The following is a 19,794-nucleotide window of genomic DNA, read 5'->3' as shown; positions in this document are numbered from 1 at the left end:
ACCTATTCAATATCAATAACAATATTATTACTTTAGTCTCTCTCAGAGTGTAGTAAAATAATACAGATTAACTTTCTAACATCATATGAATGGAAAATTCCTTGGTAGAATTGTCTTATTTAAACATTATGCCTAAAAGTAAAAAGACGTGGAGTCTACTACTTTTCATCCCAGTAGACATAACACCTGCATTTATAATTATTCACAGAAACACATTTCAAGGCAAAGGAGTTTCCTAGGCAGTCTCCTCCTGGATAGATAGCTGGGTAGAGACCCCAGTCTGGTGTTTAATTATTCCATCTCCTTGCTGAAAGGAAGTACTGCATAAAGTATTGCAACAAATAGAGTTTCATTTCAGGGCTTCTTTTCCAATACAACTGCAAAGGTGCATAGTTTTCATTTTTGCCAGGGAAATCTGACCTTTTATGGTGCCACTGGCATCAAGGGAAAAATTAACAAACTGTAGAATAGAATACAATAACCCAGCAGATGAAAGGGCCCAGTAGAGACTTCACCGATCTTAACTACAACATCCTGGACCACAAGGCAAGGTGGCTTGAGTCCAGGAACAAAATTATACATTCCACTAAACAGGATAGGCAGGCTGCTCAAGAGGAAAAAGAAAAACTCTACTAATTGTAAATCTCTTGTATTTTTAGGCTTCATGTGCCTTTTATTTGGCAGCAAGGGCAACATGAATAAAACTTCAATTCTAAGATGTTAATTTGCTTCCCCTGAAATGTTCATGTCAGTAGAGACCTTGGAAAATTGCTTACACCATTCCTCGGCCTTCAGTGAGAACACCATAAATTGATGCAATCCCCACAGACAAACAAAACCCTAGAATACCCTCTAACTCAAGTATATCCACTATATCTTTAAATATATGTAACTTAGAACACGTGATACTGCTATGTTCAAAACGACTTTCCTCAATGGTGGATTCCCTCTATTTCATCTACTTTTCCTTTAGCTTTCAGGCTTTCTTTTACATTTACCCACTTGTATATACTTTTTCTTTTTAATTTAATTTGCCATTGCTAGACTTACACTCTACTTGAGAAAATAAGTTCCTTAAAGACAAGGGTTATAAGTCTGGGATTTGTAGTTTACACCTGTAATCCTAGCTATTCAGGAGACTGAGATCCGAGAATCAAGTTCAAAGCCAGCCCAGGCAAGAAAGTCTATGAGATGCTTAACTCTGGAAGTCAAAGTATGCCTCAATGGTTAAGTAGTAGCCTTAAGCAGAAAAACTGAGGGATAATACCCTGGTCCTAAATTCAAATCTCACAACTAGCATACATGTGTGCATGCACATGTGTACACACACACACACACACACACACACATGCACACAAAAGGCAAAATTTATATATTTATAGTTAAAATGAAATATAGAGGACAAATGATAAATCTGGTATACAGTATACAAGTAATAGGATAATGATTTTTCATTGAAGTTTTAAGAAAATGTCCCTCTAATAAGAACAAGCTGGTCTTGAACTCACTATGTAGATCAAGCTGATCTCAAATTGTGATCTTTCTACTTCTACTTCTTCTGCTAAAATGTGATTGAATTATAGATGTATACCGCCACTGGTTTAACTAATGCCTGTAGGGGGTGTGTGTGTGTGTGTGTGTGTGTGTGTGTGTGTGTGTGTGTACGCATGCATGTGTGCACTGGGGCTCTGCACTCAGGGCTTTGTGCTCTGAGAATTTTTACTCATGGATCTCATTCTACCACTTGAGACATGCCTTCAGTTCTGATTTTTTTTTCCTGGTTAGTTGGAAAGGAAAAGGTCTTGTAGATTCATTTTCTCGAGTGAGCTGGCATTGAAATGCAGTCCTCCGATGTCAGTCTCCTTTGTAGACAGGATTATAGGTATGAACCACTGGCATCTTGCTTTATGATTTAAGAAATAGACTTCTCTCTCAACTTCATCACTATATGAAAACAGTCCCGAGACAACTATGATCATTCTCATTGTCCTCTGGCCATTTCTCTCAGGTCTTTAGCTGATTCTTAATGTTCCTACTTTTTTGGGCATTATGTTTCCTTTGATAATTTCTGAATAAAGTTGCAGGCGCGCGCGCGCGCGCGCGCGCGTGTGTGTGTGTGTGTGTGTGTGTGTGTGTGTGTGTGTGTGTGTGTGTGTGTGTGTGCGTGCTGATCCTGGGGTTTGAATTCAGGACCTGAGCACTATTTCTAACTTCTTTTACTCAAGGCTAGCACTTTATCACTTGAGCCACAGGTCCACTTTCAAGCTGTTTCTGAATAGTTTGCTGGAGATAGGAGTCTCACAAACTTTTCTGCATGGGCTGACTGTGAACCGTGATCCTCAGATCCTAGCCTCCTGAGTAGTTAGGATTGCAGGCATGAGTCACCAGCACTTGGCTGAGTAAAGTTCATTTTTAGCAAAAAAAAGTGATCATCTATCCGTGTCCATAAAACAGTCTATGGATCTATGGTGTCAGTAGCTTCCTGATGGCCTTAGGCTTCAGCTATAGAGACTGAACGCTACCCACAGGGCTGCATATTAAAAGTCTATCCGCAAGATAGCACTGTAACAGGTGCTGTGGGTCTTTGAGCTCTGGGGCTTAAGGGAAGGCCAATTGGAACAAGTTTCTGAAGTTTATCTTCTCTCTTACCTTTGCTTCCTGAAAGATGAGTGATTAAATGATATCGATATCCACATCACAGTGTGATACCTCACCACAGACCCCATCGGCCACTCAATCATCTACTGAGAGACCTCTAAGATTATGAGCTCCTCCACTGCCCCAAAACCTTATCTCTTTATGAGTATTACACATGCTTGACAGATAGTTGGTTAATATTACGTACTAGGCTCAGAACTATCTCCCCAAGTCTTACTTGGTACTACATATATAGCATGTACATATGTATATATATATACTATATACGATATATAGTATATTATATACTGATCCAGATATCTATCTACTCGAAGCAAGCAGCCTCAGCTCACATTTGCTACCCCACATCTCATTAGAACAGGTGTATGTAGAGATGATTGACCAGTGCTCTGTTTCCTAGGGGAGTAGACGCCTTTGTTTGAAAGAAGGGAGACAGACTCACCTTTTGGTCTTGGCTGTATGCCAGAATCCAGTCTTCTTGCTTTGGATGGAAAAGCAGACTGTGGATATAAAAGTTCAGCCGGTACTTCTGGTAAGTGGCCCCTTCATCTGAACTGATCAATAAACTGCTCTCAATCTCAGGGTCTGTGAGTAACATAATCTGCATTAAAAAAAATGTTGGAAAAGAAAAGACAACAAAAAGGTTAGGCTTCTGAATTTACCAAACTTGACAACAAATCACAGAAATGCAAGGGGGAGTCAAAGACAAGAACTGATTTTGTCATGTTTCTTCTACCCTGGACCAATGTCAGAAAAACATTTTCACCAACAAGTCACAGGGTCAGGTGAATTTGTTAAAGTGGGAAAAGAAATATATGGCTACATCTCTTCTGTTTTACAGGGTACCTTTAATAAGTTGCTTCAGTTATTAATTTTTGCAAGCTTTTACAGGTTTTTTTTGCAGTTGTTTCTTTAACTGAGAACAGTTCCTTCACCCCAATGTTCATATTGTGCCTCCTCCACGGTCCATCTTCAAGGGGCACTCGGGAAAAACAAGATTGACTGTTACTTGTGGGAAAGGAAAGCCACAGACATATAAAAAGGCTGATTCCATCAGTTTGGTGGTTACTTTCCTAACTCATCAACCATATTCCATCTGACCTGTGTTCTGATTCTATTAGCCTTCAAAGTCTGACCTCCTAAAAGCTTTCTGCAGCAATAGGGTACTGATAATTTTATCCCTCTGCCTTTATCACTCCTTACAAAACGTACCGTGCTTCTCATCTGTATGCACCAAATAAGAACTTAAGCTCCAAGGTAATAGGGATATGTGTGTGGTGTGTGTGTGTGTGTGTCACAAGTATATTCCCAACAATTAGACTGACTTATCATGTGTTACACACTTGATGAAGATGTGTCAAGTAACTGAATGAACAGAAGTAGTTTTTCAAGTAATCATGTGATCTTAGAACTATGACCAGACCAGTTTGCAAAGAAATGAATGCAAGGAAAATGGAAAGTGTAGTAGCATGTTCATCACATTCATGGCCTCCTACATGATCTATGAACATGTAAACATCACCGCTTCACATGCTCACATGCTCCGTGGCCATAGTGTTCTGAATAATCTATGGTAGAACACAAAGGAAGAGCTATGGTGAAAACTGCTCCCTACATCCCCTCTCGGGATGGGTGCTTTCTCCACCCTCTGCAAGTCTCCCGTCTGCCAGTGAGAATGCACAACAAATAACTCCAAACAGGTGGACGACTTTAATTCTGTTCATAGAGATTTTGTTTTCCTATCAACCTTTCCAAGTTTGTTCCAAGAAGCACAGAAATTGCACGGTTGTACCTAAGATGTGCAGAAAAAAAGTCATGCCAAAAAATTTTAAAATTACCAAAAGAGGAAATAATAATTCCAAGAAGAGAGACAGAGAGGGTTGCAGAGACAGAGAGAAAGAGACAGAGACAGACAGGAAAAAGAAAGAAAGAAAGAACAGAATATGAGGCAAACTCACAGAACCTTCCTAATGCACTGTTATTTGAGAGCAATCACATTAAAACCCCAGAATGGTTGGTATCACCTTTGCTAGAGGTGTCCAGTCAATGAAAATTGCATAAGGATTAAGTATCAGACATTGCCTGAACTCTGTTTATGTTAACTAGGATGAATTTAAGGTGCATTCCTCTTCTTCCAACCTCCTCCTCTTGAAGACCAAAGGAAGTCAGTGGGCTAATGTTACTGGCTGTCAGCTGTCCTTTGAAGAAAACAGGAAGCATCCACAACACTGGAGAGTAATTGCCTCCCATAGCATGTTCCAGAGAAGTCACTGCCCACTAACCATAAATTCTGATAGTTATGGGTTTGTCCTGACATATGTTCATCAAAGAGACAGCTTCCTTCATTGGCTGACTGACAAAAGGCCATTATGTAATCTATTATACACAAACTCACATGGCTGTATCAAAATATACTCTCTGCATTAAGCAATTCACAGCTCCTTAGTTCACAGAACTATTTCCAGGTGATTTCATATTTATTGGTACATAAAAATCTGTCATTTTTCTCAGTAACAAATAAGCCATCGTGCTGCAATTAACAATAATGTGTAACAACCTTCTTTTCACTGCTAAGAACTCATCCCTATGATAAAATAAAAAAGTTCTATGCTGTGGAGAATTTATTGTCTCAGGTTGGCAATTTTATTTTGTTCCAATTCTCTATCTCCCAGAAAACCAGACTATATTCTCTTCCCTTCTCATCTCATAGTCTGATTTTCCTGATAGACTACCTGGTAAAAAAATAAAATAAATGAAAACTAAGCCTACAAAATATCTATAAGGAAAATCAATTTTGATTAACCATATACTTTGTTCTAATATGCATACTGTGTAGCCTTAAGACTATATGAGATATTTTCCATCTGGATCCTACTGGTATTGGTGATGGAATAATGAAAATATTTTCAAACAGATGAGTACTTAATATTATGTATGTATGTATAACGACTGTGTTATTCAAATATTTTTATGGTTAAAATAGGCAAATCAAAATCCCTGAAGAATACTAATAGCCTCAATTTAGGAATCTAACGTTTTGGAAATAATGGAAGAAAGGAGGAAATTTCTAAGTGAGCTCTGTATATGTCTGTATTATTCAAACATCTCAGGGGTTATTCCCTCAAGTTTGAGATCAAATCTACTCCAAACAGTTCAATATGAACACATTCTTCTAGCTATCCCTTATTGCACAAATAACTTTATGAGAATACCACAGAATTCAAAAAAAAGAGGAATAATTGTCTCATTATCCTTCTAAAACAAACTCTGATTGCATTCCTCCTGCTTCTTTATCTGCATTTATTTATCAAATTACAAATTAAGGGACTTTCCTTAGTCTTATATAATACCTTGGTATACATCATTTTAACTGAATGATAAGTATACAACCAAGAGAACACACACTGACATACAAAGTCATGGATAATATATCCAAATTATGTAATCACAACTTTTAAATTAATTGGTGCAGTGGTGTGTAATGAATTGTTAAATAAAAAAGTGAACCTTTTCAAATTCCTGCCTGACCTTAAGTGACATGAGGTTTGTCTTGATATTTTATGTTATAAAAATCTCACCTATAATTCTAGCTACTCAGGTGACTGAGATTTGAAGATCAATTTCAATTTGAAGCCAGCCTAGGCAGGAGGTCTATGAAACTCCTATCACCAATTAACCACATATAGTCGGAAATGGCTTAAATGGGAGAGTGATAGTCTTGAATGCAAAAGCTCTGGGATAGTGCCCAAACCTAGAGTTCAAGCCCCAGGACAGGAAAAAAAAAGTAAAGAAATTGATAAATTGATAAGTAATTTAATAAAATTAATTTTAAAAGATTTGAACCATATGAGACAAATGTAATCCTTTCTAGACACAGGCAGCTTATACAAACATAAATTCTATCCTCAAGAAGGTATGTTTCACTCAGCATGGAGCATGGATGGCTCTCACCTGTAATCCTAGCTATTCAGAAGGCTGAGAGCTGAGGATAAGGGTTGATAGTCAAAGTCTGTAAGATTCTTGTCTCCAATAAATTACACACACACACACACACACACACACACACACACACACACACACACACAGAGCCAGACGTGATGTTGTGTCTTAAGTGCTTGCCTTAAGCAAAAGAAGCTTAGAGACAGTGCTACCTAAGCCCAGAGTTTAGGCCTGAAGACAGGCAAAAAATTTAAAAAAAAAAGGTTTGAAAGAAAAAAGGCTTTACCTGGTATATTGAATATATGCTTGTTTATTTGTTTATTTGATAGGGAAGGGGGGAGGGAAACAGGGACAAAAACATAGGAAGGGATATCAATGTGGGAGAAGTAATGCACCTACTATCTGATGAATATAACTGTAACCCCTCTATACATTATCCCAATAATAAAATTAAAATTAAAATTAAAAAAACATAAAAATGAAGGTGCATTTCAAAGTGGAACCTTTTCTGAATGACTAAGTTCAAGGTAATGACTATTCTTCAACAATAATACATAGAATTTCTTCAACATACTTGATTGATAGTTTTTTTTTTGAGGTAGGATGACATTTTACTATGGTCTTCTTGTTCATGTGACTTTAAATAAATGATGTTCTTGTTTCTAGAGTATGATCTGAATATCAGACTTTTAGGAAAACTTTGGAAAAGACACCAATCCAAACGTACACACTTCTAAACTAAGCTCTGAAAAGAAAAGGAGGGGTGGGGTTTTCCATGAACAAAGCCTATTCATAATAAGTCCATATTCCTTATAAAGGATTAAATGAACTCACAAATGAGTGCATCCTTTGTTTCCCACCTTCTGCTGAATGCAGCCCAAAGATGTCCCCCCTGAAGCAATCACCATCCTACCTGGAAACAAGGTGAGCCAAGACAAGGCTTTGAACAGAAGTAATGAGCCGCTCCTGTGATGGGCCCGGCTGTATTAGCTCCCTTTGCTTGTCCCTTGCTGGGTGTACAAGGCTAGCCACATTTGCAGATGAATTGTTTTCTATAGAAAGTCAATACCAGCGACACAAGCCTCCACCACCTGGCTCTAAGCAATCATTCATCATCCACTTGGGGAGGAGGGAGAAACTTTATTTGCTTTTCCTAGAGGTGATGACAAATGAACATGAAATACGATTTATAGATTCCAAATGTGTCACTACCCTCTTCTTTTGGTAGTATTTCTTCTGACAACTTAGTGTAGCCAAAAATTAAATGCGTCTTTACTCACTGACTTGCTCTAGATTCAGAACATGCTGACAGCATGCAGTTCTACAACAGCATGGCAGAGGGACCTTTTAAACCTTCCAGGTACTTCCGATGGGCTTTCTTCCTAGAGCAGATCTGTTTTTATTTACCCTCCAGATGCTTTGCCTAGGAATATTGTTTGTCAAAGTCCACCATCTACCTGCTTACATGGATTAGAGTTAAGAAGAAGCACCTTGCCACCTCTTGGCATCTACATTTCCTCATTGTTTCCCTGGTGCTAATGTAGGAAGTACTGCATATGTGTTACTCATTTTGTTTGTTGATTTTTCTGTGCTTTGTCATTTGTGGGCTGAAATCAACCGAGGTAATGTGCCACTGCTGTAGAGAGCTCTCCTGTTTTGTTCAAGTATTAATTCAGCTCCAGGTGCCCATATCCCAGGTGCATAATGAATATTTTTCATAATGATAATGGTAAGGACAAAGATAAATGGCAACAGCAGCAGCAATTGGATTCTCCAGTTATCATCCTCCCACTTTATCCAAGCAAACACTTCTGTCTATAAACAGAAGAAGAGGCTCTTTGTAAACCTCAGGCTTCAAAATTAAAAACAAATTAAGCAAAATGCAATCAGAGCAAGGAAGTAATTTGCTGACCAATGTGGGTAGAAGAGCTGCTTATTCCCAATGTGAACTGAGCGTTTCTCCTCCCCAGATGAGATGAGGGGAAAGCAATAAGTGTTAGTCAATCGCAGCTGCTTGGAGGACAATATCAGGGAAAGTTACACAAGGATCCCTGAATGCCCTGAATGCGGAAATCCACTGAGGGATAAATAATACAATGGAAGAAGGAGATGTGGATGATTAAAGGGAAAGTTTCTACTAAGAATGCTGATAGAAAATGAGTGTGAAAGATGGATGCATCATGAATGGACCAGCTTTGTTCATTAACACCAAACAGCGCCATTCAATACGAGGAGACAAGAGGAAGATTTGGGCAGCAGACCGTCTACTTGTGACATGAGAAGTGATTCTATGAGATTGCTGTAAAACTTTGGTATTGTTTCCAAAAGAATCTATTCTGAGTTTACTTTGAAACTACCGCCCCCACCCCACATCCCATGCCCCACCTCTGTTGGAACAAAGACCCAAATACCTGACTTTCAGAACAAAATACTACATTTTTTTTGCCAGTTGTGGGGCTTGAACTTAGGGCCTGAGCACTGTCTTTGGACTTTTCTCAAGGCTAGAGGTCTACCACTTGAGCCTCAGCCTCACTTCTGGCCTTTTCTATGTATGAGGTACCGAGGAATAGAACCTGGGCCTTCATGCATGCTAGGCAAGCACTCTATCTATCACTAGGCCAAACTCCCGGCCCATTATACTACATTTTTTTACAGAGCATGTGCTGTCATATAATGTCATCCCTGCCCATGTATCTTCATTATTTTGTCATGAGACCCAGATATTAATTATTACTTATTGCCATAATGGAAGTGCATTCCACCAGTACCCCTGGGTCCTATCTTATATAGAACATAGCCACATATGTTCTCCAGAAATGACAACACATGGATTCTTTCCTTGAAAGATAACAAAAAAGAGACTTCATAGGCTATCTATGCCTATTCCGGACAGAAGGTGATTCTTTCCTCCCTCATACATCTTGGAGAACTCCACATTTAAAACCAGTTCTGATCCCTTGCAGTGGGTGGTCCTGATCTCCATGAAGCAGACAAACTGCTCATATGCACACAGGCAGGTATGGTGTGCAGGGTAGAGCACTTATGAACCACAGATTTGTGCTCCACCAGGAGAGCCAAGAACAGAATTCTAAAGCTGATAATGGCCCTTCTGGGTGTGCAACTTTCCTCACTAAAGACAAAGGAAGAGACTACATTTAGTGAGGGCTATTCATTCACTAATCAAACCTCAAACATAAATTACTACCAGGATATAGAATGGGGGTTGGGTCCAAAGGTTTGGATTTGAGGGTTAATTCTGCTGGCTATCAGCTGAATCACACTGGGAATTTCTCATAGTTTACTTAAACAGTTTTTGTGTTGTTTTATTTTTTTCTGAGCTTCTATTTCTTCACCAAAAACACTGATATGCTAAAGAAGTCATCCAATTGTGTTAAAAATTACTGGAACAAGATGTTTGTTATGTCCATTTGACAGATAAGAAAATAAGAAAAAGTTTTTTCTCAGAAAGGATAGCAAATTGAGTACCTTGTATTCTGATAAAATATAATAGTGGAATTCTAGAAGAGAGGGCAAGAGAGAAAGAAAGAAGAGAAAGAAAAGACAGAGAAACAGAGACAGAGGATAACTTTGCATTGAAGATCTCATTAAAATGCTGTCCAGATGGAGAACAGAAGAGACAATATGAATTGAGTAATAGATAATAGAGAGTTGTAGTAATAAGGCATTAGCAGGCTATTCCGGAAGAAATAAATACAATTGCTTTAACTATTGGCAAGTAAAAATATTCAGTCCTCACTGACATCAAACATTTTACGTCTTAAGTAATGGCCTTCATTCTCCTTATCCTTGTGCTTCAAATAGCATGAAAAAGAAAAGGGTGAAATGAGCAAAACAAGCCCCTGTGACCTATTGATAAGATCGACAGAGAAAGAAATACAGCTCTACATGCTAGCTCTCAAATAGGTTCACACTAAATCCTTTAAGAGTCATCACAGTGTAACTAATGATCATACCCTATGTCTAACTGATGTCTAGAAAACACAGACACAATTTTTTTTTGCTGGAGAAGTAGCTATTACTATACAAATGTGATAGTAAGAACAATATGGAATATGGATTAATGGTTAGCATTGAATCATCATGCTTTAAAACCTAAGCATGGTATCTCGGTGGAAAAGAATGATGTATAAATTCAGGGGACATTTTTATTACTGCAGTCACTATGGTAACTGATTAAATACCTTGAGACTGTTTGAACTGCCTTCAAAATCCCAGCGTCATGCATAGCCTCCGTTCAAATGTAATCAGAACCCACTTCCACGGTCATTACCGGTCCCAGAGTCACATCTCCCTTAAATCCTCAAAGATCTATAAATGCCAAATGGTCGCATCATTTGAAAATGCTAGCTGCTATCAGAGGGAGCCATGATGCTGGGAGAAACAGACATTCATCTTCTTTGCTCGTGGAAAACTTTACAAGCAGTGATGTTCATTTAATGATAAGAAATCACCTGACTCCATCAGAAATGATAAAAGGAAGGCAGATGGAGAGAAACAGAGAGAGAGAGAGAGCAAGAGAGAGAGAGAGAGAGAGAGAGAGAGAGAGAGAGAGAGAGAGAGAGAGAGAGAGAGAGAGAGAGAGAGAGAGAGGGAGGGAGGGAGGGAGGGAGGGAGGATGAAGCACTCGGTATATCTGTAGCACTGATTTTGATGAGGGTAACATCAAATCTGGGTACATTTTCTTTTGGAGTTTGTATACGGGTGAAGCAGAAAGGTCACACAAATGGAAAAGGAAGACCTAGAGGAATCACTGTTTTCTAAATAGTAATGCCTGGGATGTGCCCCCGTTCAACCCGTGCACCATTTCTATCATCCCCCTAGCCAGGATGTTTTCCTTCTCCTTCCTTTCATGAATGTGTCATGATAAACTGGCAAGTACATCAGGTGTACCGGGGAGACAAATGATGCCTCAGCCACATGAGATCTTATTGATGCATTTGGCTATTAAAGCTTTCCTGAAAGGATGATGGGGCACAGGGGTTTCTCAGATTTGCAGATTAGTGGAGTGGGAATCATCTCTGCTGCTCTGCTGCGGAGCTCCTAGAAGCCAGGGCTGGAGAGGGTCATCTTGGAAGAAGTGTCAAGTGTCAGCAAGGAGATCTATTCCATGTGCGAGGTTCCTTCTTCTTTTAGTTATGTAACAACAGACAATAGGCTTCTTTCTTTCTTTCCTTCTTTCTTTCCTTCTTTCCTTTTTTTGTGTGCAGGTCATGGGACTTGAGCTCTGGGCCTGGGCTTTGTCCCTGAGCTCTTCAGCTCAAGACTACCACCCTACTCCTGGAGCCACAGCCCCACTTCTGGTTTTCTTAGATAAGAGTCTCATGGACTTTAGTGAACAGCAATCATCAGATCTCACCCTCCTGAGTAGCCATCCCTGAGCATTATCTGCCATGTTTTGTTTCCCAACTCCTTTCTTCTTTGCTCTGTCAGAGCAGGCAAGACAGCAGTGCAGTTTGCTGAACACGATTTCTTCCTATGAGTTCATTATTTATGCAATTCTAAATCTAGAGTTAATTTCATCTCGAAATACATTCTCAGAAAAAGAACAACTATAGTACATTAAAGAGAAAAGGAGCTTGGATCTATTTATATGTTGTTCTGGGACAAGCTACAGAACAGTAGCTTAATAAAAGCATTGTGCTTTGCTCAGGATTCTGCATCTCAGAAATCTGGGAAGACCTCAGCTGTGTTTGGAGACTCATATCCACACTGTGCTGTACTAGAAATGTATATCCCATGTTCAAGATGGGATTTCATATCTGGCCTTAGCCTCTCTCATTGGTCCTACAGGGCACCCTCAGCTCCAGATCTCTTTGTTTTCAGTTGGTTTGAAGATAAGATCTCTTATTTTGTTCTGGCCAAGGTGGAAACATGGTCCCCTACTTCTGCATCTCTCATAGCTAGGATTATTACATGTGCCACTATGCCCAGATCCTCCAATCAGTTTCTTAATAGCAAAATAGTCATTTTTTCCATCTATACTTACTACTATACCAGTACAGATGACAAAACAACCAAACTACTCAGAAAGAGTAGGCACTGTAAAATGTGTGTCTTAAAACTATAATTTTTAGCTAACATTGGACCAACAAACACAGAAGAAAGGTCTCAGCTGCTCAAGAGTGAGAGAGTAAATGCGTGATCGAGTGATAGGAAAATAGGTCAAGAATCACCTAGCAAATATAATTTTTATCACCCTAAAGCCTGTGTAAACCTATCTCCAAATTTTGTTTTAGGTTATTTTATTTTGTTTGCTTCTTGCTGCATAGAAAAATATTCTGCTGCTTCTATATCCAAACACTCATCTCTCTGATTATACGAAATAATACTTATCAAAATGAATTCCAGGAAATGGGGGTTTTTCCTTCTTTTTTCTTTTCTTTTTGTCTTGTTCATCTGTCTTTCTTTGGAGGTTAAGTGGGGCTCAGAAATCAAGGGACAAAGGGTCAACAAATCCAGCACTGGTTCTAGACTTCATATTGAACATGAGCTATAGAGTTATGGGCAGGTTCAGAGGGGAAAATTGAGAAAGCAGGGGAATGGGTGACATTGTCCAAAAGGAAATGTTTCCCCACTTAATTTAGTTAATCCTCCCCTCATTACATAATCTTTATAATAACAATAAGAAATAAAAACTTAAAATCAAAATAAACCCTCTAAAAGTAAATAAAGCACGTAAGCTACACTTTCAGACATAATCGCCAGAGCTGTTGTTTTCACATGAGTAGTACTTCTGAGTGCTTTGATGAAAGTCCTTCGTTTTTGAAAAGAAATAAAGTATTTGCATGCATCGGAGCTTAGACAAGAACATAGTCTTTGGTATATCTAGCCTATCCTTTAAATAGCCAGCCACAACTGAGCAAAGAATGACTCTCCATCAAGAAAATTCAATTAGGAATATCATAAAATTCAATTAGAAAAAGTACCAATCTATTCTGTAACTGAAAGTGCTTTCAGACAAAGGTTCATATGAGGCCATAAGGATACTAACTAGTATTGGAAGAGGTGGATGACTTTGATTATATGAAGTATTAAATAGTTCACAGGGTTTTCTTTAATGCATAATAGGCAGAGTAGGAAAGTGTCTGGTTTTCTCCTATTGCCCTCTATTGTCAATATTGGTACTGTTATTCACATATTTGTGAGGTGGATGGTAAGTTTGCATTTAATAATAGAAGTTTTGTTTATATCAGACCACCATAAAGTTGTGAAGTAAACACTTTAAATGCATTAGTAAATTTCAAGAAATAGCAACCTTGTCTAATTAAAAAAAAAATTCAATAAGTTCAGCTTGAAATCCTAGCTACTCAGGAGGTAGAGATATACATGATTGTAGCTTGAGGCAAGCCTAGGTAGAAAAGTCTTTGAGACACTATTTTCAATTAACTAGCAAAAAGCTGGGCTGAATGCATGGTTTAAGATGTAGAGTGCCAGTGGTGAGCAAGAAAGTTAAATGAACGTTTGAGGACCTGAATTTATGTTTCAGAACTAACCAGAAAAGAAAAAGTAAAGAAAAATTTATCAAACTCGTGTAATTTCATAATCTTCCTATGTATGTGGTACCAACGAATTGAACCCGGGTCTTCGTGCATGCTAGGCAAGCACTTTAACCACTAGGCCAAACTCCCGACCCTTACCCATACATTTTTGAAGGATATATTTTTAAATACCTATAATAGATCCATGGTAATTCTTGTGAGTATTTAAACATATAAAACTTTAAAGCACATAAGATAAAAAGGCTCATGGTATCCTTAATATGTGGCTTTTAGATCCAAATAGTACAAGACCAAGGACTCATTATTTGCATACTCAATGCTAAGGACATAGTATTGGAAATATAAACATAACTACATAGACATAAAACCTATGACTCTTAGACGTAATGTTTTTATTTCATAAATTCATATGTATCTATGCTATACAAACCCTTAACCTAATTTTGATTATGTTCTAAAAACTAAGTGCCAGTGATTGTATATAGAGATTTCCTTCTTGAACACTTGTTTGTTAAACTTGTCATTTGAAATATGATGTAAAAATCATTGTTAATAAATTTTTTAATAAAAATAAATAAAAAATAAAAACTTTTAAGCACATAAGATAAAAATGAAAAGAAAATCACAGTATTCTGATACAGATATCTCATGGATTTCCTCTGTCAGAAAGGCCCTCTATAAACATAAATCTTTTCTCTGCTTTCTATCCAAATATTGGTTCTAGTGATATTTTTCATTATATTAAGAAAAATTTTTAAAGCAAAACCAATTTTAAACCCAATTCACGTCTTTCTAGAAACCTTCCATAATGTGTCACTTGCCAAAATGCATTCATACCAGAAAAATATATTGGTTGTCTAACTTTTATCCTAACAGTTGTATCAAAATACCATAACTCTCTTTCTTATAATTTTTTAATTTTATGTGCTTTAAAGTTTAATACATGCAAACACTAACAAGAATTGCCATGCATCTATTCTGGGATTTTTTTTCAAATATCCTTCAAAAATACTTGTAGAAGACAAATTATTTAAGAATTTCAATATAGAGAAAGCCATCACTGATTTTCTTATCTTCCTTCCCGTACATATATGAATACAAACCCATAAATACTAGCATTTGTTTAATGAGGTTAAAAAAAAGAGGAAGAGAAGGAAGGAAAGAAAGGAGAGAGAGAGAGAGAGAGAGAGAGAGAGAGAGAGAGAGAGAGAGAGAGAGAGAGAGAGAGAGAGGAGAGAGAGAGAGAGGGAGAGAGACGGAGGAGAAAGAAAAGAAGGGACTGGCTTACTTCACTTAATATGATTCTTTTCCAAGTGTTTCCATTTCCTTACAAATAGGGCAATGTCATTCTTTCTGATTGCAGCATAGAATTCCATCGTATCTAAGTACCTCATCTTTTGGACCCAATTGTCTACTGAGGGGCATCTGGGTTGGTTCCCTATCTTTGTTATGGTAAATAGTGCTGCAATGAACATCATTGTGTTATTGGCTTTAGTATGTTGCTGTTTCTGGACATTTGGGTAAATGACAAGGAGTGGGATTGCTGAGTGATAGGGGAGCTCTATAATTAGTCTTTTGAGGAACCACCATACCGCTTTCCAGAGTGGTTGAATGAATTTACACTCCCACCAACAGTGTGTAGTGATGCCTCCTGGCCACTTTCCCACCAGCATCTGTTGTTATTAGATTTCTTGATCATGGCCATTTTAACTAGAGTGAGGTGGAATCTCAGAGTTGTTTTGATTTGCATTTATGGCCAGAGATGTCGAGCATTTCTTCATGTGTCTATAGACCATTCTTTTTTCCTCTTCAGAGAAATGTCTCTTTAAGTCTTTGGCCCATCTTTTAATGGGATGGTTGTTTCTTTGAAGGTTTGTTTTGGAGAGATTCAATATTTTTTAGCTGTAGATATATTTTAGATATGAGACCTTTGTCTCTTGTATGGTTAGTGAAGATCTTCTCCCACTCTGTGGGCTTTCTATTAACTTGCTAGCTATGGTGAAGTAAGCCAGATCAAAGGAATATAGGCTCAATGGTTTCCCTCATTTGTAATAATTAATACACATCGAGGACTCTCCTAGCAGAGGATTAAAATAGTGCAAAACCCAGATTCATAAGGATGAGACTAAATGAAAGAGTCTTTAGGATATGGAAACAAAAGCTTTATCTTGAGTGATATTCTTAATGTACTATGTTATTTCTCTTCTCCTCTGTTTCCCTTTGGTTAATCTCATATTGTTACTGTATCTGACTTTGTTACCTGGTATACTATATATATATATATATATATATATATGTTTATTTGTTTATTTGAAGTAGGAAAGGGAAGGGGGAAAACAAGATGATTGGGAGGGATTGGGAGGAGGGAAATGGGACAAAAACATAAGAAGGGGTATCAATATGTAAGAAGTAATGCACTTACTATCTGGCAAATATAACTGTAACCTCAATACTAAAAAAAAAAGAAAGAAAAGAAAAGAAAAGAAGGGAAAGAATGAAAGGAAGAGTTAGTTTGAGTTAAAAAGGATGAACGATGACTTGGCCTTATGTGTTTCTTGTTTTGTTTTGTTTGAATTCAGGGTTTCACAGAAAACTTCCTTTTTGCCCAGGCTAGCCTTGAACTGTGATCCCTGATCTTTGTCTTCAAAGTAGCTAAGATTACAGGCTTGAGTCAACACATTCAGCTTACTTTTTGCTTCTGAGTCTGCTTTTCCCACTTTAAAATAATAGCACACATATTTCCCAAGTTATTACTCTGTATTTTCATATTTTACTAGCTGAATATATTTTGATCATATGAATATGTCACTGTATAATTAACCTGATATTAAAGTTTAGTGATTTCCAATAGAATAACCTTATGGCCTCCTGTACATGAACAATTCTGCACATCTATTATCATGTCTTCCAGCAATTTCTGAGAATTGGAATTTATGTTTAAAACTGTGGTTTTTGTAACCACTTTTGATATACACTACCAAATCTCTTTTGGAAAGGAAAGTACTAATTTATAGTTTCTTTCCAGTACTATGAAGTACTTATCATTAGGTGTAGGTTCTTTTGTTGTAATATTTTCTAAGGTACTCAGGAACAATTATGCACTTGATACCAATACACATCGATTTCATTCCTAAAAGTAGTGAATTATTTTCTTCCCTTCTTCCACCCTTTTTATTCTTAGCACTTGTGTGTCATCTCTTGAATATCCTCATTTGATGGACATACCTTTTCTCCATTTCAAATGATAGTTATTTCTCGTCTCTTATTTGTGGTATCATTTATGAACATTTTCATCTACAATTCTGGGGGGGAAAGGCACAAAAAGTGGTGTTCTACGAATTAGACACATGTATGCATGGGTAGCCTCAGGCAAGTACTTTAAGCTAGAAGACAATTAAGAGATTAGAAACTCTCAATGGCTCATTTTGGTAATTGTGCTCTCTGAGTAAAAGAGCTGCGGAAAAAAAAGAAACTGCACAATTTCTTCACTTTTACTAAGTCATCAATTCATAGTCAAACATTTCTTGCCATTCATTTATCCCAAATGGCAATAAGTTAAAAATAGTTCATTGCACAGGAAACTCAAACTTGTTAAAGTGCTATTAAGATTTTATACGCATGACATTTTTCATTGAAGCATTACACAGCACTTTAACAAATTTAATTTGTATAGGATCTTCCAACTGGAAATCTCAGTAAAATCTCAAGACAGTGAAAGAGTTGTGTAGGGAGAGGTATGATTATTTCTCTAAGCTAGTTCCGGGGTTCACATCAGAGATCTGCTGCTGCCTCAGGACAGTGTCTGTCTCTCAGCTCACACTGGAAGTTCTTTGGAACAGTAAATCTGCGAGAATGATGACTAGCTATTAGTGTAAACATAAATATCAGTGACCTCTGTGATAAAATTTGCATGAAGTCCATATATCAGGCATTAAGCAAAAGCTTATTACTTGCTATATGTACAAATTATTTCAGTAAGATATAGATGTGTCACAAAAATAAATAAAATCTAGTTCCAAGCATTTTGAGAAGATAGAAAACTACTGAGACTTTTATGCTAAACATGTGGGCTTTGTTTTTTTGGTGAAAAAAAAATTTCATTCCCCATGGGATGCCAGATGTTCATCATTCAGCTACTCGATTCTTCTTGTTTATTTCTCTGATTTATTTCAGTCATTATCAGCACCCAGTGACAATCCCTTGGCTGAAGACAGGGATTAAAGGACAAAGGAGACACTCACTGAAGGACTTGCTGTTACAGGTAATGACTTAATAGTAGCAAAGGACATTCCATGCAAAAAGTATAGTGTTTAGCTATTCCCACACACAAAATTCTGTAGGTAAGTGTGACCACGTGTCTAGCACTAACATGTATTTTGGAGAGGTGTGGGTGTTTGAGAGTACAGGTGGGAAGGATTTAATCACAGAGGATTCACATATGGAAGCAAAATGAAGTGTTGGATAATGACAAGATCCCCAGGGGGGCAGCAGTTAGGCAAAGCTGTCTAGTGCCAAGGCTGAAGAAACTTACATCCACACGAAGGGCTGTTAGACATAAATAGTGACAGGAACAATTTCTCCAAATAGGCATGCAGCTAAGATTTTAAAACATGGATGGATTAAAGCTCATTTAGATCGATCATATTGGAGCTTGTAGACTGGTTATAGTATGACAACAACAACAACAACAACAAAAACATATGAAATTTGGGAACTCAACTAAGAGAATATTATAACCATGCATCTGAGAGAAGTATTTTGTGAACATCCATTGACAGCCGCAGGCAAAACCAAAATATCCCTAATATAGGATTGATGGCCAGCTGAGCATCATCCAAAAATATAGTCACTAGCATTCAATCGTACTTGATTGTTCTCTCTAACCAAATTTGTAAGTGCTGGGAGAACTGAGAAGAATATTCCTAGGAACACTGCCTGGGAAATCACAGCTGAGTCTGAAAAGGAAAACTCTTCCAGGAGCTAGCAGGAGGGGAAGAAAGCAAAGAAAACACATATGTCTGCCCACTTTAACACTTGCCAATGTAAATGAGCACATGTGCTTTTTCAGTGTTCAACAAATTTTCATGCCACACACAAAAAAAAGGATGCAGGCAGATTAAAAAGCATGATTTTAGTGAAAGAAATATTTCCTTCACAAACAGCACTAATGCAATGCAGATACTAATATCTCATGGTCAAAAGGCTGACTCTGAGCAGCATTTATTTTCTATCAGCTGTAGACAACGCTATCCCAAGACTGTTGTCCATCAGAGGGTTTTTCTAGTTACGTCCACATGCCGTGGAACTTATTTTCATGTGGCCATGATTTATAAACGTTTTTGAGCAGCTACTCCCTATGGAGAGTTCACAGGCTTGCTGGTTTTTCACAATCCATAAACTCCTCTCTTCCTAACACTAAACATGGGCATTCCTTGGTATTAAGTCAGTAATAGAAAGGGAAAGAAGGATAAAATCTGGGAAGCAGTATGGACTGATGTCCAGGTCCGCAGTATTCTGAGACCTGAGAATCATCGACGTTTCTGTTACTCCTTCAACATTATAGAAACCCAGGCATTTACATTAACAAGTTATCCAAAAAAGGGATTAATCTTTAAAATGAGGTAAAAGTAGTTGACTAGGAAATATACATCAAGATGGGTCAACTCCTATATAGGCA

At 37.7% G+C, this 19,794-nt stretch overlaps 1 protein-coding gene across 3 annotated transcripts in view; it reads right to left on the bottom strand.

Moving 5' to 3' along the window:
- Positions 1-19,794, bottom strand: part of Sorcs1 (sortilin related VPS10 domain containing receptor 1) — a 442,495-nt gene that overhangs the window by 156,172 nt on the left and 266,529 nt on the right. For all 3 annotated transcript variants that reach the window (XM_090345933.1, XM_090345930.1, XM_090345931.1), the window contains exon 4: positions 3,101-3,259. In XM_090345933.1, coding sequence (XP_090202059.1) covers positions 3,101-3,259 — 159 coding nt within the window. The remainder of the gene's footprint in view (positions 1-3,100; positions 3,260-19,794) is intronic.

Source organism: Megascapheus bottae, chromosome 15 (genome assembly GCF_031878675.1).
Source record: "Megascapheus bottae isolate mThoBot1 chromosome 15, mThoBot2.hap1, whole genome shotgun sequence".
NCBI classification, from domain to species: Eukaryota; Metazoa; Chordata; class Mammalia; order Rodentia; family Geomyidae; genus Megascapheus; species Megascapheus bottae.
This window is presented reverse-complemented; position numbering and strand designations above follow the sequence as displayed.